The sequence below is a fragment of the Chrysochloris asiatica genome, unplaced genomic scaffold, assembly GCF_000296735.1.
Source record: "Chrysochloris asiatica unplaced genomic scaffold, ChrAsi1.0 scaffold00159, whole genome shotgun sequence".
NCBI lineage: Eukaryota > Metazoa > Chordata > Mammalia > Afrosoricida > Chrysochloridae > Chrysochloris > Chrysochloris asiatica.
The window spans coordinates 2,661,969-2,684,533 of NW_006408677.1; the positions used below are offsets into that span (position 1 = coordinate 2,661,969).

Below are 22,565 nucleotides of genomic sequence, written 5' to 3' on the forward strand. Positions count from 1 at the left end.
CCAGTCCTTGGCCTAGGCCTCTTGACTCATAGGTCCAGCTGTAAATTGCTGCATCCGAGGAGATCAAGGCAGAGACTAATAGAACCAGCAGCAATCTTGGAAGGCACTTTTGCCTTTCGTTCACTTTTCTGGAGCAGTTACTATGTGCCAGGCCCTTGGGCACTCCTGGCTCCATGGAGCACCCATTCTAAATGGGGGAGAGTGTCATTCATTAAATAAGCATTCATATAAATATCAATTTGCAGCTCTGACCCTCCCACTTTACATTTAGGGACAAGTGGAAGTCCTGGCGTGGCACTGTAAGATACACACTGGACTGCTAACTGCAAGGTCGGTGGTTCAAACCCACCAGCCACTCTTCAGAAACCCTATACAGGGTCACGATGAGTCAGAACTGACTCAACGACACTTAACAACAACAACAAGGCCCAAGGTTGTTCTGCTGGCCAGAGACAAAGCCAGGCCAGAATCCGTGTCTCTTATTCCAACGCTTTCTCCAACATGTTCTGAAAACAACACAGCAGAATAGCAAGGGAGTGTTATGTATTGCTGCCCTACCTAGAGTACACTGTAGCCTACTTGTTGTTGTTGTTATGCCGTCGAGTCAGTTCCGACCCATAGTGACCCTGTACAGGGTTTCCGAGGCTGTAAATCTTTACGGGAGCAGAAAGCCTCATCTTTCTCCCGCGGAGTAGCTGGTAGTTTCAAACTGCTGACCTTAAGGCTCGCAGCCCGATTCATAACCACTATGCTACCAGAGCTCCTTGTAGCCTACTTGGCAAGATTCAAAAAAGAATCTCCCTCACTGCTGCCTCCCCAAACTGATGATTTACCCTCACTCCCCTTCCCCATACCTAAAATTATACCATTGATTCAAATCTTTGGGTAAAACCTCTGTGATCTGAGGGAGAAGAACCATTATTTGCCATTTACACAAAATTCTCAGATCTGGCCTCTAGGGTTGACCTGAAAGCCAGGTATATTTGATGGGGGAAGGAGACTTGGAAGTCTCCCTCAAAGGGGCATTGATACAGGGCAGGGCCTGGTAGTGGGGGACCCCAGGAAGCTCCAGGCAGCAGGAACACACAGGAGGTCCCTTGAGGGAGCAGGCAGGAGGAATTTACCTAAAAGGAAGCAGGAAGATTCTGAAGACAAACTCCTACTTCTAAGTAGCCCAGGGGCCAGCTCTGCACAAACACCCTGATCAGTGACATTTTATTTCAAAATATATGTTTACATTGGGTCTTTCCTTATACTGGGTTATACTGAGTCTTTTGTCCCTTCCCCAATGTTGGTGTCTAGATCTTGTGCCCTGCTTTGCAGTTACTGAACAGCTTTTCCCCAAGAATGGGGAAACAATCTGCTAGTCTCTGAATTGAAATGCGGGTCAGTCTCATCCTGGCTTTCTAGGGGGTTCTCTTCCAGGGGATTGCTTTGGAAATCCTTTCATCAATGGAAACAACCAGCCCCAACTTGACCCTTACAAGGGTTTGTTTCAGATTCCCCTAGAGGGTTCTGTGGGAAGGGATGTTGGTGTGAACTCCCTGGAACATAACCTTGCCTTGAAATCTCCGAAAAACAAAAAGCATTACCCAACTAGAGACAGCCCTTTAGAATCACAGCCCAGGGGTTCAAATCTAGCTTCTGCCACTTAATAGCTGTGTGACTCCAGGTGGGTTATTTAACCTCTATGAGTCTGGTTCCTCATCCACAAAATGGGTCTAATGGCAAACGCCCAGCTCTTAAGACTGTTGTTAAGAAATATAAGGCTTGTAGTATGCTGTTGTTAAGCGCTGTTGAGTCGGTTTCGACTTATAGCAACCCTGTATAGGGTTTCTGAGGAGCGGCTAGTGGGTTTGAATGGCCGACCTTGTGGTTAGCAGTTCAGTGCTTATCCTACAGCACCACACCAGGACTCCTGTCTAGTGCCTACTAAACGATTGGTTTGTGGGAGTTGGTGATGTTATTACTTGGACCAGATGGGGCTTTGAGATCTCCCAGTGACAGATCAGGATCTAACAGCTGTGGATTCTTGTCTTCTTGTTAAATGGAGATTTTCATGAGTCAGGTTTACTTAAAGCAAGGCTCACCTGCAGGGCATTTCCCTTGCTGGTGATTCATGGGTGGGATGCATTCTACCCTCCTATTTTAAGCTGTTCTACATTTTCTTCCCCCTGACATAGACGTGTTTACACAGGGGAGGACGATCCCAGTCAAAACAAGATGAAAATACACTGCTGGCTAGGAGCCCCAGGCTAACTGGTTTCAGGTCCTCTCCCAGCTGTCAGCACCTCACAACAGGGTCACCAGGGTGTGTGTTGGGGGGATGCTCATCCTTACTTCCCCTGCCTCCTTCCAGCGGCCCCAGTCGGCCACCACCTGGTTAAGCTAGAGGGGGTCTTGGGACTGAGGCTTTTCCTGAGTTTTAGAAGTGAAAGAAGAAGGGGTTCTTAGGGGACAGGGCTACCCTTGCTTGCCAGCTCTGGTGCAAGTATTGTGTCTGCTGCCAGGGCTGCCTGGTGCACAGGCTGAGAAAGCAACTGCCAACACAGAGTGGCGGAAAATGGCCAAAGAAAGCTGACCTGCCCTAGTGCCTGGAATTACCCCCCTTTGACTCACTCCTGTGGGTTAACAGAAGGCTTTTGGTAAAAGGAAGTTAGTTACCCCAGAGACTGGGAGCCCATCAACCCCTTATCAATCCCGGACCCTTGTTGGGGATCCATTTGTCAGCGATGCCACCTTATAAATAAATGAGAAGATATAGCATAAGATATGCAGTGAGGGTGTTTTGATGAGCTAACAAATGGGATCTCCTGGCCAGGGGGCACTAAAATGTCGCAGTTTACACAAGGCAGCCTTGCTGCTCGTCACAGCATTTAAAACAATTTGCTTTTATTTACTAAGAAGAGAAGGAGAAAAATTAAAACTCCTTTGCCAAAATTTCTACTGCTCTTAAACCTGCCCACTCAGAGGCAGTTTGGTTTTTTTTTTTTCTTTTTCCTTTCTTTACATTTGAAAGAAATATATATGATAGATAGGTAGGTAGGTAAGGTGGATAGATAGAGATATATGGAGCACGGTGGCTATGTAGGCTTAACACTGGACTGTGAACCACATGATTGGTGGTTCTAGCCCACCAGCTGCTCTATGGGAGAAAGATGAGGCTTTCTGCTCCCATAAAGATTTACAGCCTTGCAAACCCTATGCAGGGTCACTATGAATTGGAACCTACACAACAGTACTTAACAACAACAACACGTAGATCTATAGGTAGAGCCGCTCCTACGCTATATGTTGTTACAGTTGTTGAGTTGGTCTCAACTCTAAGCGACTCTGTATAGTGTTTCTGAAGCTGTAAATTTTTGTGGGTGCAGAAAGTCTTAACCTTCTTCCTTCACACCTTATTGTTGTACAGGATTTCCAAGGAGTGGCTGGTGGATTTGAACCGTTGACTTTGTGGTTAGCAGTGCAGTGCTTACCCTACTGTGCCACACAGGGACTCCATATAGATAACTGTTGTTGTTATTAAATGCTGTCGAGTCGGCTCAGACTCATAGCGACACTGAGGAGTGGCTGGTGAGTGTGAACCACTGACCTTGCTGTTCAAAGCAACTTTGCGATCCAGTGCATTAACAAACAGCGCCACACCAGGATTCCGATATGTTGTTGTTTTTATTTTTAAGTACCGTCGAGTTGGTTCCAACCCATAGCGACCCTGTATAGGGTTTCCAAGGAGCGGCTGATGAGCTTGAACCACTGGCCTTCAGGTTCAAACTGACTTTGCAGTCTAGCCCATTAACCCACAGTGCCACACCAGGACTCCTATATGTACAACAGCAAATTGCCATTTTAATCATTTTTAAGGTTATGTTTTAGTTACATTCACTATGTTGTGCAACCATCATCAGCATCCATTTCCAAACATTTGAATCAACCCCAACAGAAACTCCGTATCCCTTATGCAATAACTCCTCCTCCCTTCCCAGCCCCTGATAACCACTTAATAAGCTTTGGTCTCTATACATGTCCCCACTCTAGATATTTTATAGAAGTGGAATCATACAGTTTATGTCCTTTTGTGACTGACTGACTTCACTCAGTATAAAGCAATCACGGTTCATCCATGTTACAGCATGTATCTGAAGTTTATTTCTCTTTATGACGGAATCATAGGCAGTTGGGCTTCTTGACAGCAAGTCCAGATATATTTGGTGACATTATCTTGTTACCTAAAAGCCCTAGGCAGCCAGGACTCATTGGGATGCCCCACTGAAGCAGGGACCCACATATCAATCTTAGCCAGCGTGGGTCACTGCTCCCAGAAATCCCACACTATTCAGGCTTCTTTACTGAGGAAAAGTAAGCAGTCTCCCTTCTGAAAAAGGCTTTATTCTAACAGAGATCCTCAAGACTTCAAACCCAAGGGTGACTTTAACGGTGTGAATTTCCTTTATCTTGGCAGGGGTGGGGTTGTTTTCAGTTAAGAGGTCTCTCCCCCACTACCCCCCCCCCGCCGCATCCCTATCATTCCAGTTAGATGGCTGTCACTCAAAGGATCAGGCCTATTAGGCCTAAATCCCCTTTTGATATCCCCGCCAGCTGAAACTTGGCTGCTGGGTTCCTGGGCTTTATCCCCCCTACAGCTCCCTGTGGGTGACCTGTTCCCAATTGACCTAGCACCTTTGGCTAAATATGGAATCTGACCAGTGTCCCAGCATTAGTGGAGAACCAGGAACACACATGCGGGTGAATTATCCATTTTATTTAATGGGTTGGGCATTGGTTCCAGGTCATTAGTGGCCACTTACTCAATTAAGCTGTGTTTGGGTTTTCCAAGTATGTTTGATTTGCACAGGTCTTTCTTGTTTTTTACTGAAGCGTCTCTCAAGCAATGATTGTCTCTCAAATTAAAGTGTTAACAGAAAGCGGATACTTGAATGTACCTATAGTTCTTCACAACTGGTATCTAAAGGTGTTTCTAATATAAATCCAGTCCTTGTATTTCTTTATCAAGCACATACTTGCCATATCCATAGTATCTCCAGGCACTGACTCAGGCCCAGGGGGGTAGGTTGTTGTGTTGTGTTGTTGTGTGCCATCAAGTCATTATTGACTCAGCCACACTGTATAGGGTTTCTGCAGTTTGAACTGCCAGTCTTGTGGTTGGCAGTCCAGTGCTCATCCAATGCCACACCATGACTCCAGTAGTAGTGCATAAGACCATCCTATGTCTTGGTGTGGTGCTGTAGGATCAGCACTGGACTGCGAACTACAAGGTTGGCAGTTCAAACTCATCAGCTGCTCCTTGGAAACCCTACATAGGGCCATTATGAGTCAGAACCAACTCGATGGCACTTAACAATAACAATACCCTCACCGAGCTTATAGTCTGTCTGGATGGTGAAATGGTTACTGTGTTCAACTGCTAACTGAAAAGTTGGAGGTTCAAGTTAGTCAGGAGTACCTTGGAAGAAATGCCTGGTGATCTACTTCTAAAGAATCAGCCATTGAGAAATCTGTGGTGCACAGCTCTGCTCTGACACACATGGAGTCACTATGAGTAGCAGTCAACTGAACAGCAACTGCTAATAAAGCCAATCGCTGTGGGCTAATGCACCAGACTGCAAAGTCGCTTGAACTGCAAGGTCGGTGGTTCAAGCTCACCAGCTGCTCCTGGGAAACCTTATACAGGGTCACTATGGGTCGGCATCGACTCAACAGCACTTAACAACAACAACAACTGTCCAATTTTAGTTGTGGTTCTGTTTGGCTGTACCTTCCGTCGTGCTTAAAGGAATAGAGGTTCTGCAGTCCTGAAGTACTGTCTGTACTGTCAGAGAGGTTCTTGAGATCACAAAGTTGTAGAAGTCCATTCATTATACATGGAAAGGTTGCTGAGACCTTCAAGAGAAAAAAATGCCAATGTTGAGTCCATTTTAACATCAATCCCTCAAAGTATCCCATCCCTATAAGCAGTGTGGATAACTTGGAAAATTATGGAAACAAAACCTGGAACTGGACAGAAGATTAGAGATGCTAGACTTTGAAGTAGTGTTGAAAGAGCTGCTCATTTGGAGAGCAATTTTTACCAGCAGTATTTGGGGACCTTACCCATGATGGAGTATTATTGTGCTCATGTGGACCTTCTTATTGTCTGTTAGGCATTGAATAGGTCCCTGAAATATGTATTATAATTCCTAACTTCAATGCCTGGTGTGTTGCTGAACAGAGCTTTCAAGTCCCTTCTGACTCATAGCGACCCTGTATAGGGTTTCCAAAGAGCAGCTGGTGAGTTTGAACTACCAACTTTGTGGCAAGCACTAGATGACACTTAACAACAACAAGAACAAATAGTAGTTATACTCCCATTTAGGAATGGATTGTCTTTGTTATGTTTGTGAAGCTGGATTAATGTAGTGTATGTTTGAGTCAATCTCTTTTGAGCTATGTTGTTGTTATTGTTGTTGTTGGTAAGTGCCGTCAAATTGGTTTAGACTCATAGTGACCCTGTACAGGGCTTCCGAGGAGCAACTGGTGAGTTTCAACCACCTACCTTAGAGTTCAAACTGGCCTTTCAGTACTGTTCTTATCCTACAGCACCACATTAGGACTCCCTTTTGAGATAGAAGAGAAATTAAACAAGCACGCCAGCAAGCAGAGATAGGGGAAGCTTGCCCAGAAGTAGGTGACTAATAGTAAAAAGGTCTTCAAGTAAGAGAATGCTTGGAGTCCTGGTGGGGCTCTGTAGGATCAGCATTGGACTGTTATATTAAGATGCAAGAGGAAAGAGACTAACCTAAAAAATGAACGGTGCAAATTTACAACAGAACTTAAAGATGTGGAAAATCCTGCTGTACAAACTAAGGACACGCGTTCGAGAATGTTCACCAAGCATGCGACTACACAATCTCTTGTAAAAGAGATTAAGCCTGTAACTGATGAATCTAACCAACTACCACAGCAGAAACCCATCAGCTTATGCTGAGGGGGACAGAAAAAGTAAAGGAAAGAATGCGGCCTGTTTCCTGGAATTCCACAGGCAAAAAAACAGGTCACAGAAGCTACATCTGTTGTCCTCCAATGCATAGAAGGAAAAGGACCATCCTTGTTGAAGCAGCTCAGAGATCAGCAGAATTGTTGGAAGGAACACGGTAAGTCAGGCCTTCTTGGTTTCAGTCTCCCAGATATCAAAGGATCCTAGGTTTCAGAGTGGAATCTTTGCCAATGCGGTTCTGGAGTGTGGGACTGCTGTTAAGGTGTGCCAAAGGCAAGGGCCCTCCACCCAAAGCTGAGGAGGTAGGGCTGCCATGCCCAAGAGTCAGAAGAATGGGGCCTGCTGGTGATACCACTCAGATGGACTAAGAGAACGGAGTGCCTAAAGTCAAGGGAACAGAAGGCCTGAAAGACAGAGTGAGCAGAAGCCCAGAGCTGAGGGATCTCCACCCATAATCCAGAGGGTGTGGCTAACACTCAGTCTGGAGGACAGAGCCATTGTCTAGATCAGGGGTGGGGAACGTTTTTTTCTGCCAACATTTATAACATTTGCAGGCCATGCAAAATTCTCAACTTAAAAATTAGCCTGCTATATTTGATCAAATGACCAAATAAAGTGAACATAACTTCAAGATTTTATTTTCATCAAGCATTTAATTTACTCACCCCAAAGACCCCCAGCGAGATGGGCTCAAGCGTGGCAACAATAGTGAGGTTGGCCCAGGATCGGGCAGTGTTTTGTTCTGCTGTGCATAAGGCCGCTATGAGTCGGTACCGACTCGATGGCACCTAACAACAAAAACAACAACAATTGTGAGGAGTCCTAGTGTGGAGCTGTGGGTTAATGAGCTGGACTGCAAGGTGGCTTTGAACCCCAGGTTTATCGGTTCAAGCTCACCAGCTGCTCCTTGGAAACCCTATGCAGGCTTCCTATGGGTTGGAATCTACTTGACGGCACTTAACACAAACAGTGTGATGACTGGAGTTCTGGTATGGCGCTGCACGATAATGCACTGGACCGCAAGATCAGTTTGAACCACAAGGTCCGTTCAAACCTATCATCTGCTCCTTGGAAACCCTATACAAGCTCACCAAGTCAGAACCGATTTGATGGCCCTTAACAATCTGCTGCAAAAGACTTTTTAAAAGTGTTGAAGAGCAACGATGTCAGCTTGAGGACTAAGGTGCATCTGACCCAAGTCATGGTATTTTCAATAGCCTCATATGCATGCAAAAGTTGGACAGTGAATAAGGAAGACCGTAGAAGAATTGATGCTTTTGAGTTATGGTGTTGGAGGAGAATATTGAAAGTGCCATGGATTGCCAAAAGAACCAATAAATCCGTTTTGGAAGAAGTACAGCCAGAGTGCTCCTTAGAGGCCAAGATGGCCAAGCTTCGTCTCTCATACTTTGGACATATTGTCAGGAGGGAACAGTCGCTGGAGAAGGATATCATGTTTGGTAAGGTGGAGAGTCAGAGGAAAAGAGGAACACTCCCAACGAGATGGATAGGCCAAGTGGCAGCATCGATGGACCCAAGTGTGGCAACAGTAGTGAGGTTGGCCCAGGATCGGGCAGTGTTTCGTTCTGCTATGCATAAGGTGGCTATGGGTCAGTACCGACTCGATGACACCTAACAACAACAACAATTTGACAACAAATATGATGGAACTCTGGTAGCGTAGTGTACGAATTGGGCTGCGAACCTTTAGGTCAACAGTTCGAAGCTACCAACTGTTCCACGGGAGAAAGATAAGACTTTCTGCTACCGTAAAGATTTACAGCCTCAGAAATCCTGAACAGGGTTGCTATGGGTCGGAATCAACTCAACAGCACTTAACAACAACAACATGATGACTGGAGTTCTCGTGTGGCGCTGTAGGTTAAGCACTCAACCACAGGTCGGTTTGAACCTCAAAGTCAGCAGTTCAAACTCACCAGCCGCTCCTCAGAAACCGGGTCGCTATGAGTTGGAACTGACTCAACAGCACTTAACAACAACATATCGGCCTGCATGCTGGGTGTTTCCCACCCCTGGTCTAGATGGTCTCAGAAAGGAGGATTATTTTCAAGCTTGGAGAGCTAATTTGTTTTGTTGTGCTTTGAACTTGCTTGGTACTTGTCACCCCTTCTTTCCCTCCAATTTCTCGTATTTGTAATGCAAGGTCTACTTTGTGCCGGTTCTACCATTGTTTTTAGAAACAGATAACTTTCCATCTGCATTTCACTGGTTTGCAGATGAAGAAGAATTTTGCCCCAGGATGGAATGTGCTTAGAGTCTCACTCAAGTTTGATTTAGATTCAGAAGATGAGGTTTTAGACTTGTATTTGATATAAGAATCTGGGGATAATGTGATGAATTTGGGGAGAACCAAATGGCAGAATGTTATAGATTGAACTGTGACACCCTAATCTCTGTGCCTGTGGTTATAATCTCATTTGGGAATGGGTTGTCTCTATTATGTTAATGAGGCAGGGTTAGAGTAGGGAGTGTCTTGAGTCAATCTCCTTTGAAGTAGAAGAGATTAAATAAGCAAGCCAGCAAGCAGAGATGGAGGAAGACACATGCCAAGCCACATGGAAATACCCCAGCAGCAGAAGCCAGAGACAAGGATCTTCCTCCAAAACCAAGAGATAGAGAAAGTCTTCCCCTAGAGCCAACACCCTGAATTTGGACTTTTAGTCTTCTAAACTGAGAAAATAGATTTCTGTACGTGTGTATGGTATTTCTGTATGGCTGCACTAGATAACAAAGACTCTGACAAGAACTCAGTTATGCCATATACAAAGTCCCCAAAAAGTCTCAATGCATAATGTATTTAAGATGTCAAGGACATCTCCAATCTGTAAAAAATAAAATACTATCTTTGTGACTTTCTTGTTGTTAAGTGCTATCGAGTCGGTTATAACTCATAGTGACCTTGTAGTTCAAACCAACCTTGCAGTCCAGCGCATTAACCTGCAGTACCACACCAGGACTCCACAAAGTGACTGTAGGATATCCGTAAGCATATACATCTGGTTTGACGTATGTGTTGTGGATATGTGGGTATGTGGGAGGGAAGGCAGTTATTATCCCCATTTCATGGATGAAGCTCCATCAGCACAGGGTGTTTACAAGCCTTCTCTGTAGTTCTCTGGCTGCCTAATGGCGAAGACAGAAAAAGAACTCTGCTCTCTTGACCAAGTTCATTTCAAATGGATGCTAGAAGTGCAATTCCCAGAGAGCTGCACCTCTCACATATGTGCCCAGGGAATCCTTCTCATTTTTCATCTTTTCTATCTGTCTAAGAACTCAGTGCTAGCTCTGTGGGCCTAGACCATTATTGCATTATTGTTGGAGAGACTTCTGGTGTGGTACTGGAGGATTAGCACTGGACTGTGAACCACAAGGTCGGCAGTTCAAACCTGTCAGCTGCTCCCCACAAACCCTATACAGGGTCGCTATAAGTCGGAACCAACTTGACGGCACTTAACAACAACAGTGTTGAAGAGAAATCGCCCATTGCCATAACAGATCCCAACCCTGCTCAAGTCCCAGTTCCCCAAGATGTCCTAGGAGTATACGTGAAACTCCCTTTTCAACTGCTGAGCTAGTAACTGTCTATACTTGGCTGTTCCTCAGTTTCCATATTTACTTTAGCTCTTCTGCAACTCTGTCAACAAACTCCATGGTATTATTAGTTTTAGCAAATAACAGGATGTTAGAACTGTTGACCAGGTTTCGTTAGTTTGCTGTTAGAGCTCTATCCCAGGACATAGGGGCTAGTGTTCCTCTTATTTTTTAAGGTGTATAAACTTTGGCAAGAAGCCTTTCCTGGTCAGACCCACCACACTCTGTTCAGTCTATAGACCTTTAAGTTTATTCGTACCCACAAAGATTCTGCCCACAAAGACCTAAGCACTTTGGTCTTTGCTTGGTGGCATGAAGACATCTGTAAGTAGATTAAAAAATTTTTTTAAATCAGTGAAAATACTTCAGCTTTCCAGGTTTGTATACTAGTCTGACAGTATCGTTGTAGCCTTTAAAGAAATGTGTATTTGGTAAGATGACTTCAGGAGGTAGCATTCATGTTGTTGGGAAGGGTTGAAGAGATGGTATTTTAGGCTGGCACTAAGAATTTCTAGGCCTTGGCCCAAAATATCTTTCTCTTCCAACCCCATCCCCCAACAGTGAATGTCTCCAGGAGCAAGAGAAGAGGTTAAAGGGGTCATTCTGTTGCTGGCAGGCAACCAGGAAGTCCAGGCCTTGGGGGAAAGCAAAGCCTTTGTTGATTCAAGCCCCAAACCTAGCAGGCAGTGTAAATTAAAAATAAAAATTCAAAAACACTAAGGCCAGATGTGTACTACACAAAATGGTGAATTCGCCAAGTGCTCCCCCTTTGGAGAAGGGAGTCAGTGAGCAGTAGAGGCAGTCTCATGGCCAGGGAGGGGCTTCCAAGTGAGGGTGGGGTGAGGATGGTAGGGGCGAGTGAACTTGAGGCTTGGATCAGGGTGGGGATGAACGTGTTTGCAGAGATCCTGGCAAGTATTTGTAGTCAGCCCCAGCAGGTTCTTGAGGGGGGAATGAGTCACACCCCTCCAGTTAACCTGAGAACCCACCCACGTTTGACAGGGTGGTGACAACCACAGGGCAAAAGGAAAGCTGACTTCCATAGATGGGATGTTGTTGAGCGCCATAGAGCCATCCCTACTCATAGTGACTCTTTAGGACAGAGTAGAATGGCCCCTCAGATTTCCTAGGCTGTCATCTATGAGAGCAGATCTCCAGGTCTTTCTCTCATGAAGCTGCTGAGTGGTTTTGAACTGCTTAATCATTGTGCCACTGGGGCTCTTTAAGGGAGATCAAGCTAGTTAACTGTTGTTATTGTGTGCCATCGAGTCGGTTCCAACTCATAGTGACCCTGTATAGGGTTTCCAAGGAGCAGCTGGTGAGCTTGAACCACCGACTTTTTGTGGTTCAAACTAACTTTGCAGTCCAGTGCATTAACCCACAGTGCCACACCAGTACTCCTTAGTGATGGGGAAAAAAAGCTGCTTCTCCCCATTCTTTACCCTGCATTCTTCTCCCTTCTGATCCTGTGGTGCCTGCTCCCCATGTCTCCAACCACCCAAGCCAAGAGTTTCCACTGACAGCTGTTCAGTGTCTTAGTGTCTTAGAAGTAATCTGTTACTCATAAAAAAAATTTCCAAGCCAGTTGCCCAAACCAGTTTCCGTTGCGTTGTTTCCGACTCATGGTGACCCCATGTGTGTCAAAGGAGAACTATACTCCATGGGGTTTTCAATGGCTGATATTTCATAAAGAGATCTCCAGAGCTTTTTTCTGAGGTGCGTCTAGGTGTACTTGAACCTTCAGCCTCTCAGTTCGTAGCCATGTACTGTAGTAGTCTTTAGTTGATGCTTAAGTATTTGCAACTGATGGTGATTAAATGTGATGCCTTCCTAGGGGATTTTGCAGTGGAAAAGACATTTTTCTAATTTCTTAAAGTGTAAAGGACTCTAGAGTTAGGATAAGCACTGGACTGCTAACTGCAAGGTCAATGGTTCAAACTCACCAGCTGCTCCTAATAAATCCTATACAGGGTCACTAAAGTCAGAACCGGCTGGACAGCACTCAACAACAAAACCCCAGGAGATAACAGTAGAACCTAAAGGAATGATTCCATGACAGTTTTTAAGCACCACAATGCTCAGGTTGACTGAAAGGGATTTTTCTTCAGTGCCCTTCAAATCACACTTCTCACTCAGGTAGCCAGTCACATAAGGTACCTAAGCCAAGTCTGACTCTAGTTAGAACTGTCCTCATGAAGAATCTGTGGGCATCATTTCTTAGACATTTATATGATTGATTGAGCACAAATGGTGCCTGTGTTTATTTCAACTTCGTTTATAAGACTCCGTTTGAGTGTATGATTGACGTCTTTTTAAACTGTGGTGCTGGCAATGCCAGGACTGACTGTTCTCATTGTGCAGTGTGAGGCTTCAACCTGGTTTCCTATCTGCCCACCTAACTGCTACTCCAAGCTCCAAGACCCCTGAAGAGCACGCAGCCAGCTCCGGAATTTCAGAACAGAGACCATGACTTCTAATACTCTGACCTGGCCTGGAGTTGTTCTGTCTTGCCATTCCTTGGGCCCTTATGACCCTGCTGGGGTCACAGGGAAGCTGGCAACAGCTTCTGCCTGCATAAAAAGCAGCAGAGATGGTACCAATGTCCCTCTGCCTAACTCTGAATTAGACTATGTGGAAGTCTCAACAGGGTGTTTGTATAAATATGTGTTTGTGTGTGTGTCTGTGAGTTGATTTTTCTTTTTTCTTTTTGTTCTTCCTGATAAGGTGTGTGTGTGTAGTACAGGCAGCCAGCCCCCAGATTAACAATAAGATCCGTTTCTAACTGTGACTTTCAGAATTTGTAGGTCAAGAAAAGACTTGAAACCTTTTCAGTGATTTAAAAGCTGCATGTGCAACAATTAAAGGTGATCATAATGAAGAATTTATTGTGAGCAGGGTTAATTGGGAGCACAGTGGCTCCACAGCATAAGCACTGGACTGAGAACCACAAAGTTGGCGGTTTGAATCCACCAGTCGCTCTGTGGGATAAACAAATATTTCTGCTCCCGCAAAGATTTAAGCCCTCAGAAACCCTATGACACGATGGCACTTAACAACAACAGGGGTTCATTTAAACGTTTCAAAGTTAAGGCAAAGATTGTTGTTGTTTTTAAGTGCCGTCGAGTCAGTTCCAACCCATAGCGACACTGTAGAGGGTTTCTGAGGAGAGGCTGGTGAGCTTGAACCACCGACCTTGCAGTTCAAACTGACCTTGCAATACAGTGCATTAACCCGCAGCGCCACACCAGGACTCCATAGTCCTGCCAATAATCTGGACTTCTGGTGTGGTGTTGTAGGATCAGCACTGGACTGTGAACTCAAACCCACCAGCTGCTCCTCAGAAACCCTATACAGGGTCACTATGAGTTAGAACTGACTCAAAGGCACTCAACAACAACAACAACAACAGCCAATAATGTAACTCATGTATCGGACTCCTGAAAGGACTTCAACCTGTAATTTTTCCCTTTCTGGTTCCACTTACGAATCATACAGATTGTAAAAAGTTCTGTCTGTGCCTTTTCCGCTTCATTGTCCATGACAGAGCCAACTTGAAACTCAGTATCAAAGGGCAAGTAGGAGTTGTCTGGAAGTCCAGTATTTGTAACCTTGTTCATAGCCTGTATACCTTGTCAAAGATTCTCAAACTGGGCTGGGAGGCCTTCCTTAACCCCTCCCAGCACTCCTTGGAGTTCTCTGGCACTGTTCCCGTGACTGGGGGGCCCTGCCCAGGGAGGAGCTGGCCTTGTTTCTCTCCTTTCTTTCTGTTCTGGGAGTAGTGTGCCCCCCTGGCCCCACTCACCATCTCCCTCACCCCAGCTGGGCGGCCTTCTTTCCATCTAGAGAGCCAAGTGGGGGGGTAAACTGGAGGCCCTTTGCAATCTGCAGAGCCCCTCTTCACAAGTCCGGTAGTTCCACAGCAGAGGATCAAAGAGCTGTCCCAATTGAGCCCACAGTGAATAGCTTTGCTGTGAGGTAAGCGAGGGCCTCAGGAGTACAATATGAGGGACCTGAGAGGCTCATAATGCTTACCCATCATGGCTGAGGAGACACAGCGACTGAAGAGGCCAGCATTATTACCGTCCTTTTGTTCCCCCCCCCCCCCCGCCGACCCCCTGAGAACCTCGACCACCTCAAAGGTCATCCACTCTACAGTGAGGCCCACAATGGTAAACAGGTACTCCACCTCAGAGCCCCTACCCTCTTCATGGGCCCCTTGTTTGCTGGCTCTGCATCCTCAACACGATTCCTCCTGGTCCTTGTCCTCCAAGCATTGCCAATAACCCCAAGTCCTTCACATACCACTCAAAGTAACCTTGGCAACTGTCAGAGAAAATGGCTTGGATTCTCGGGACTGCTCTACAGAGCAGAAGGGATGGGGAGAGACCCTGCCAGTGTCTCCCAGGCACAAACAGGCTGTGCAGACAAACGAATGTGAAGAGTAGCCATGTTTTTACTGTTTTCTTTGCAAGCTCCTGGCCACATTGCAGTGGAACAGGAATCCCACGGGGTAGGCCATGATGGGGGTAGGAGGCTGGGAAGGATGTTTGCCCAGTCTGTGAGGGAGGGGAGATAAAATACCTTAGCACCTGCTTCTGAGAGACCAATTGTTGTTAAGTGCCGTGGAGTCGGTTCCGACTCATAGCGACCCTGTACAGGATTTCCGAGGCTGTAAATCTTTACGGGAGCAGAACGCCTCATCTTTCTCCCACGGAACAACTGGTAGTTTCGAACCCGTGACCTTGCGGTTCACAGCCCGATTCGTAACCACTACGCTACCAGAGCTCCTTGAGAGACCAATAGGAGCTAGCTAACTGAGGAAGGCCAAGAAGTTGGCAAGTAGAGGTGAACCCCACACTGAAGACCTTAATAGCTCGGAAAGCAAGACCTGTGCATAGGTCCTTAGTTTACAAACTCCTGGTGTCATGGAAAAGGATCAGAGTGAGGCATGTCAAAGGAACGGAAGGAAGATCCTTTAAAAACTTGTAGCTTTGCTGCTCCAGCATTGATCTTCCTCTAGAGCAGGGATGGCAAATCTTTTTTCCTGCCCGAATTTAAACTATACAAAATTATCAACTTCAAAATTGTTGCTGTTCTTGTGCCTTTGAGTCAGTTCTGACTCATAGCGACCTTGTATAGGGTTTCCGAGGATCCGCTGGTGGATTTCAACTGCCAACTTTGTGTTTAGAGGTCCAGTGCTGATCTTACAGCACCACACCACATATAGCACAGCCGCTATATTTCATGAAATATTTAATGAACCCACCCCTCATGGGATGGCTGGAACTGCAGTTGCCTTAGCAGGACCAGACTAAATGGACGCTCCCCACCCCTGATCTAGATGGACACTGGCCAAAGAACAGAGTGGACAAAAGAAAAGCAAGGCCCCCTCTGTGAAATGAAGTGATGCCCAAGAATGGTAGTAGTGTGGCGCTTTCAAACCCCAGGCTACCCTCCCAAGTACCCCCCCAGCGCTAGAATTTTTCCTGAAGCAATCAGTAGGGAGGCTTCTGAATTTGCCACAGATCCAGGATATTTGAGGAGGAAATGCAATTTTGGACTTGTATTCCAGTTGTTTTGTTTTTTTCTTTCCCTGAAATGTGCCTTGTACTTTGAGTAGACACTCTTTGAATTGAAACTTTGAATTGGCTTGAATAATAATGGCAATGGAGTGTTTGTGTGAGAGGGATTCCATTTACCAAAGTTAATGTTACAAAGCAAGCACTTTTTTTCCCCTCCAGATTTATCTATTTCATACATCTAGTTCTCTGAGATGGGTGACAGGGAGGATGGAAAACACAAAGAGGGCTTCGAAAAATTATGGAAGTACATTCTTCCAGCTGCAAGGCATAAAGGGAAGGGAGACAGGCATAAATATTGACACAAGGTTCATGAAATTTAAGATCCACTGAGCTCAGCTGCATTCCTGGATAAGGTTGCCAATACTTCTAGCCGGACAAACCCCACGCTACCATAGTTAGTGACCAAAGTTGGGGTGATGGAAAATGGTCTGACAAGAGCAACAACAGACTTCCCTGAATGGGGGGAGGCTGGAATGCCTTGTCAAAATGTTTTGTTTTGTTTTTTGGTTCTGCCTGTCAACTCTAGTATCACTCTGAGATTGTCCGGGAGGGAGCTGAAAGGCACAATTCATGTTCCTTCTGTCATTTAGTGCCAGGATTTGACCCAACTCAGCTGCTTTTCTAAAAGAGTCTCCATCTCTGCCAGGATTCACCCATCATCACCTTCTGCATCTGCAGCCATATCACCCCTCTCCATTTTCCTGCCCCCGCCCCCCCAAACTCAGAGTTCCGGGCCCTGGCCATGCGGGGCAGTTCACATGATCCACAGAGAACAAGGCACTTTCTCTGTCACAGTTTTTTCTTCTTGCATCTTTCATCCTGGACTTTGGGGATTTTCCATGAAGCCAAAAGAACTGTGCAAGTAGCAGTGGCCCGTTGTGACCATAGTCTTCCACATTGGAGTAGAACGGGAGGGGAAGAGCGAAGATAAGTGAGAAGCAAGGAAAAAGTCAGCTATGGCATTTTCACCTCCTTATTCTCCCAGCCTCTTCAGGAAAAGGGACAAGTAAGTAATTAGAACTAGACAGACACTCAGAAGGCAGGGAACCACGGTGGAGGGGTAAGTGGGGAAGGATGTTTTTCAACCGTCCCATTAACACTGCCCTGACGTTGTAGTGCTCAATATTCTTTATGCATTTCCTTTTCTAGCTCCTAACCCAGTGTTTGCTTTGTGGCTTGTCCTGCACTTCTTGCATCGTGTCTTTTTTCCGTTTTTCCTAACACAGGCCCCTGTCTTTTGCTGGCAACTTTGCAGAATCTTTGGGTGGAACATTCCCTATAGAAAAGAAGGAAGACTTGCTTATAAATAGTTTCCTTCTGGCCGTGTGGTGCACAATGCTTCAAGTGTGACAAAAAAGGAAGTGAGATGTTCCCCTTCATCCCCACCCCCAACCTACCGCACCCACCGAGTCTGCTCCCCACCCCTCATCAACTTGCTGATGTCCTGCCCAGAACTGCTGCCGCCCAGCCTTTGCCCAGTCTCTGTTCCGCTGTCCCGTGGGAACCTGAAGTAGGAAGGGCTCTTGTCCTGGAGAGTCTGGCTTTTGAAGTGTAATGGACCGGTGGGAATGCTGTAACGCTTCTTGTGGCTCAAAGGAAACAAGTAGGCTTCCAGTTGGCCCAAATCTCATTATGCCATCCTCTAGCTAGCAGGTCGTTCCTGAGAGAGACTGGATCAACTCTGGTCCATTGCAAAGTTCCATGGCATTAGGATGGAAGCACAGAGCCCGCCAAGGGCTGGGGTCTAGCCTACGTTATATACTGTAGGATTTAAGACAGGGAGTTTGGGAACATGTTGGGGGCACTGGGCTGTGGAATTCCTAGGCTACTGTTTCCTGTGTGCGGCTCACCCTCACAAGATACAGGGACATGAATCAGCACTTTACTCAGTAATGTTAGATCAGATACTAGATATCAAGTAGAGCATAAACTTCCACTCACTGCAAGGGTTGGTCCAGCTATTCCAAGGTAGAGGAATAGTCTGGTGTGCTGACGTTAATCGGAAAACTCTGGAGTTCTCTTCCCACCCCTCACCCACCCCCCCCCCCCCAAAGCTCTGCTCTTGTGGGAAATCTCTTTACTATGTTAAAGTCCATTATCTTCCCTTAGAAGCTGACCCTGGGGTCCAGTCACTGCTACAGGAAGATCTCAAGGTCTCACAGCGATTACTCCCCATAGGTGGAGAGGGAACAAGAGATTGGCTGAGCATGGGCAGAACATGGGCTAGCCTTTCCAAGTTGCTTTCTTAAGCTGAATCCTTTATGTGAGCTTATTTTCTTGTTGGTCTCATTCTCCTAAAAGCTGAGCACAGCGAGACTAGGAGGAAAAAAAAAAAAAAAAAAGATGGGGTCGGGGAGGTTCATTAAGGGTACACGTTAGTGGGGCCTGGGGAACTCGAGGTTTGGCCAGACTGTGGTTAGCATTCCTCAACTCCCTATCTGATTTGGAATATTGTAAAACCCAGAGGACTACATAGTCCAGTCTGGGAGCCACCTGGTTGAATTAATACTTCCTGTTTTCTAGACAAACTCCTGGTGTGGCACTGTAGGATCAGCACTGGACTGTGAACCACAAGGTCGGCAGTTCAAACCCACGTGCTGCTCCTCGGAAACCCTATACAGGGTCTCTATAAGTTGGAACTGACTTGATGGCACTTAGCAACAACATTTCCTAGACAGAGACAGGAATCTTGGTGTGGCACTCTAAGAGAAGTACTGAACTTCTGACTGCAAGATCAGTAGTTCAAACCCACCAGCCACTCCTCAGAAACCCGATACAGGGTCTCTATGAGTCAGATACAATGTAAAATCACGTAATGACACAACGGACAGAGATCGCTTTCTTTGAGAACTGTTTGGCTGCCTTTTGAAATGACCTGAGTGAGCACAGCCTCTTAGAAAACTCAAAAGACACTTTGCGCAGTCTTTTGATACTTGTCCCTTTCCCCTCCCCGATGCCTTCCTGGTCATGAGAGTCAGAAATGCTCACTATACTCACAGGGTTTGCATTTTCCTCTGGACCTCCCTAAGGGTATCGCCGCTGGTGCCCTAGGGGTATTTTTCCTGCCCTTGTCTCTTTTTTCTTTCTCAACCTCCTGGCAGCCTCAGCCTACCCACTGCCCCACGGGTAAATGTAGTAGAAACAAACTTGGTCTCTAGTTCTGGAGCCACAGCCGTGACATGAACCGTATCACCATAGGCAAGTTAGCCTTTCCAAAGCCTTCCTTGGTTTCTTCATCTTTGAAATGATGGTGACAGTGCCCAAGCTGCCAGCTATGTGATGTGATGCCACCAGCACAGTGCCTGAGCTAGAGCTGATGCTGGTTAATGGCAGCTGTCACTGTCAAAAGCAGTTCTGGTGGCCCAGTGGGTTAAGCATTGGGCTGCTAACTGCAAAGTCGGTGGTTCAAACCCACCAGCTGCTCAGAGAGAGAATGAGAAGGTTGTCTGCCCCCATGAAGATTTACAGTCTTAGAAGCCCTGTGGAGCAGTTCTTCTCTTGTTCTTATCTAGTGACTATGAGTCAGAATTCACTGATGACAGTGGTTCGTTATCGACGACGGGGCCCAAACTCAGCTACTTTTTCACTGAAATAGAATTAACATGGAGTCTTTGGGTGACACCATTGCTTAAGCACTTAACTGCTAGCCCAAAATCTGGAGGTCTGAATCCACCCAGAGACACCTTAGAAAAAAGGCCAGGAGCTCTACTTCTAAAAAATCAAGCCATTGAAAACCCTGTGGAGCATAGTTTTATTCTTGGGATTGCCATAAGTTAGAATCAGCTCAGTAGCAATTGGTTGGTTTTTGTTTGTTTATTGTTGTCAATGGAATTCTGGTGTGGTGATATAGGATAAGCACAGGACTGCTAAATAAATGCAAGGTTGGTGGTTCAAACCTACCAGCCACTCCTCGGAAACAGGGTTTCTATGAGTAATAGAAACCGACTAAACAGCACTTAACACCAACAAGACCATTACTGTTAATGGGGCTCAAGCTTAGCTTACTTTTCCATTGAAGTCTAATTGACATGGAGTATCTGGGTGATGCAATTACTTAAGCACTTGACTGCTAACTGAAAGGTTAGAGGTTTCAGTCCACCCAGAGGTCCCTTGGAAGAAAGGCTGGGCAATTTACTTTTGAAAAATCAGCATTTAAAAACCCTACGGATGGGGACTTTAGACCCAGAGAGGGGGAGGGGCTGTGTGCTGACGACTGGGGGGCAGGCTTGCAGGGTATACCCTTTGGTTGGTTGATGATGCATGGAGGGGATTGTAACCATGGCAATGAAACGATATACGATAGGATGAATGTAAAGCTAATGTTCTCCCATGTAAACGATCACGTAATTCACAATAAAACATTTAAAAAACACAACAACAACAACAAACCCCTATGGAGCAGACCAGCCTGGAGCGGCTAGAAGAACAGAAGATACTTCTTGAAAGAAAGACCGACAGGAAAAATATAAAACAATAAAGGCAGTCCGACGGATTACTACAAGAACAAGTTTGCTCGCCCAGGAGATATCAAGCCAAGTGGTCGGGTCCCTTCAGGGCAAATCCCCTTCCATAACTAAGACTCAATGGGAATACACGCTCTGACTGGTGACCACATTCATCACCGATAAGGGTAAGTGAGGGAAAAACAGCAATGAAGCTGCGAGCTAAGCCCTATAATGTTCAATAGACTCCTATGAACCCGAGTGGAGACCTGGTTGGCCAGCAGTGTGGCAAGACCTGGGGACTCTTGGGCCCAGAGTCAGTGACATAGCCACAGAGGACTAGAGTGGAGACTGAAGTATCCAGTGAATTAGAAGAGAGGGCATATGCATAAGAACACCCACACTTGCAGATAATACCCACTTGACCTGGCTTCAATGACTAGATGATCAGAGCTCAACTAGAAGAAGAAAAAAGAGTAATCTGATACAATTTGATGAACTTGACCTACATCTATGGATGCAGTAGCTCAAAAGAGAGAACAAATCTTTACAGCAAGGATCATTCCCACGTCCTCCATACACAGAGTAGACAGGGATGGGCAACTTGGACATTGGCTACCCAAAATGGGGGTGGGGGGAGCTACAAAGGCAAGAAGCGATGGGCCTACAAGCTTTCAAGACGGAGCTTAGATCCAGAGGGCGTGGAGGAAGGTAAAATCTCCACTGAGTAGTATCCAATCTGTCTGGGCCAGGCTGATGAAAGGAGATGGGGATAGGTCTCTTGCGATACAATAGTGAATAATTGTTATCAGGACTGACTGTGAGGGTTGGAAATGTAAAGGTAGACATTTTGTAGCAAAAGGAGGGGAGTGGTTGACTTTGCAGTCTAGGATTGGAGGTCCCTGGGACCATCAAGGGAGAAGAATGGAGAGCTGGACCCTACCCAGAGAAGCAGTGACACCAGAAATGGAGGCAGAGATGATGACGTGGAAAGATGGAGCGGCTGGGGACTCTAGACCCAGAGAGGGAGAGGGGCTGTTTGTTGATGCTGGGGGGGGGGGTAGGGGCCGCAGGCTTGCAGTGTATACCCTTTGGTTGGTTGATGATGCATGGAGGGATTGTAACCATGGCAATGAAACGATATACGATAGGATGAATGTAAAGCTAATGTTCTCCCATGTAAACTATCACATCATTCACAATAAAACATTTTTAAAAAAGTATGGAGCATAGTTCTACTGTGAAGTACATAGGTCGCCATGAGTCAAATCAACTTGCTGGCAGTGATAAGTTGTCTTTTATTTTCTGTTCTGTGTCCTATTTTCCCAGCAGTGTTCCATCCCCCACCCCCACCTAGGTACCCACCATCCCAGCGTATGTCTCTTTTCCCTTTTCTTCTCATCATCTCCCTTAGAATCTTGGTGAATAGCCATTATTAGTTTGGGAAGTGTTTACAAAGTAATGAAAGATCACTTCAGAGATTTCTGGACCAAGAAAGCTCCTATGTGGCATGTTGCTGTTGTTAAGTGCTGTCCAGTTGGTTCCGACTTATAGCAACCCTGTATAGGGGTTTCTGAGGAACAGCTGGTGAGCTTGAACCGCCAACCTTGTAGTTCAAAGTGACCTTTCAGTCCAGCACATTAACCCGCAGTGCAACGCCAGGACTCCTGTATGTGTCATAGAAGGCATACTAGGGAATTCCAATATCAATTGATCTCCTCATTTAAGAAGTGTTTTTTCTCAGTGAGTATTCTTGATGATATATAGACATAGTCAGCACTTTGTTCTGACTAGACCACACTGCTTACTTCAAACTTCATGGTCAGAGAGTTTATGACCTTAGTGTTAACAGAATGTCTGAAGATTTAAATCATTGCCCACCTATAACTGGGGCAAAGGAAAACATGCTAGGCTAGTGCAGTAGGTTTGCTTGGA

General features: G+C 45.9%; 1 protein-coding gene across 2 annotated transcripts in view; it reads left to right on the plus strand.

The window, feature by feature from the left end:
• TSC22D3 (TSC22 domain family, member 3) overlaps window positions 1-22,565 on the plus strand; it is an 81,883-nt gene that overhangs the window by 53,410 nt on the left and 5,908 nt on the right. Inside the window, exon 1 of one of the 2 annotated variants that reach the window (XM_006871044.1) lies at window positions 17,145-17,194. The exons of the other annotated variant lie outside the window; for it this stretch is intronic. Coding sequence (XP_006871106.1) covers window positions 17,145-17,194 — 50 coding nt within the window. Of the gene's footprint in view, window positions 1-17,144; window positions 17,195-22,565 lie in introns of those variants that run through there. 2 annotated transcript variants of the gene reach the window in all.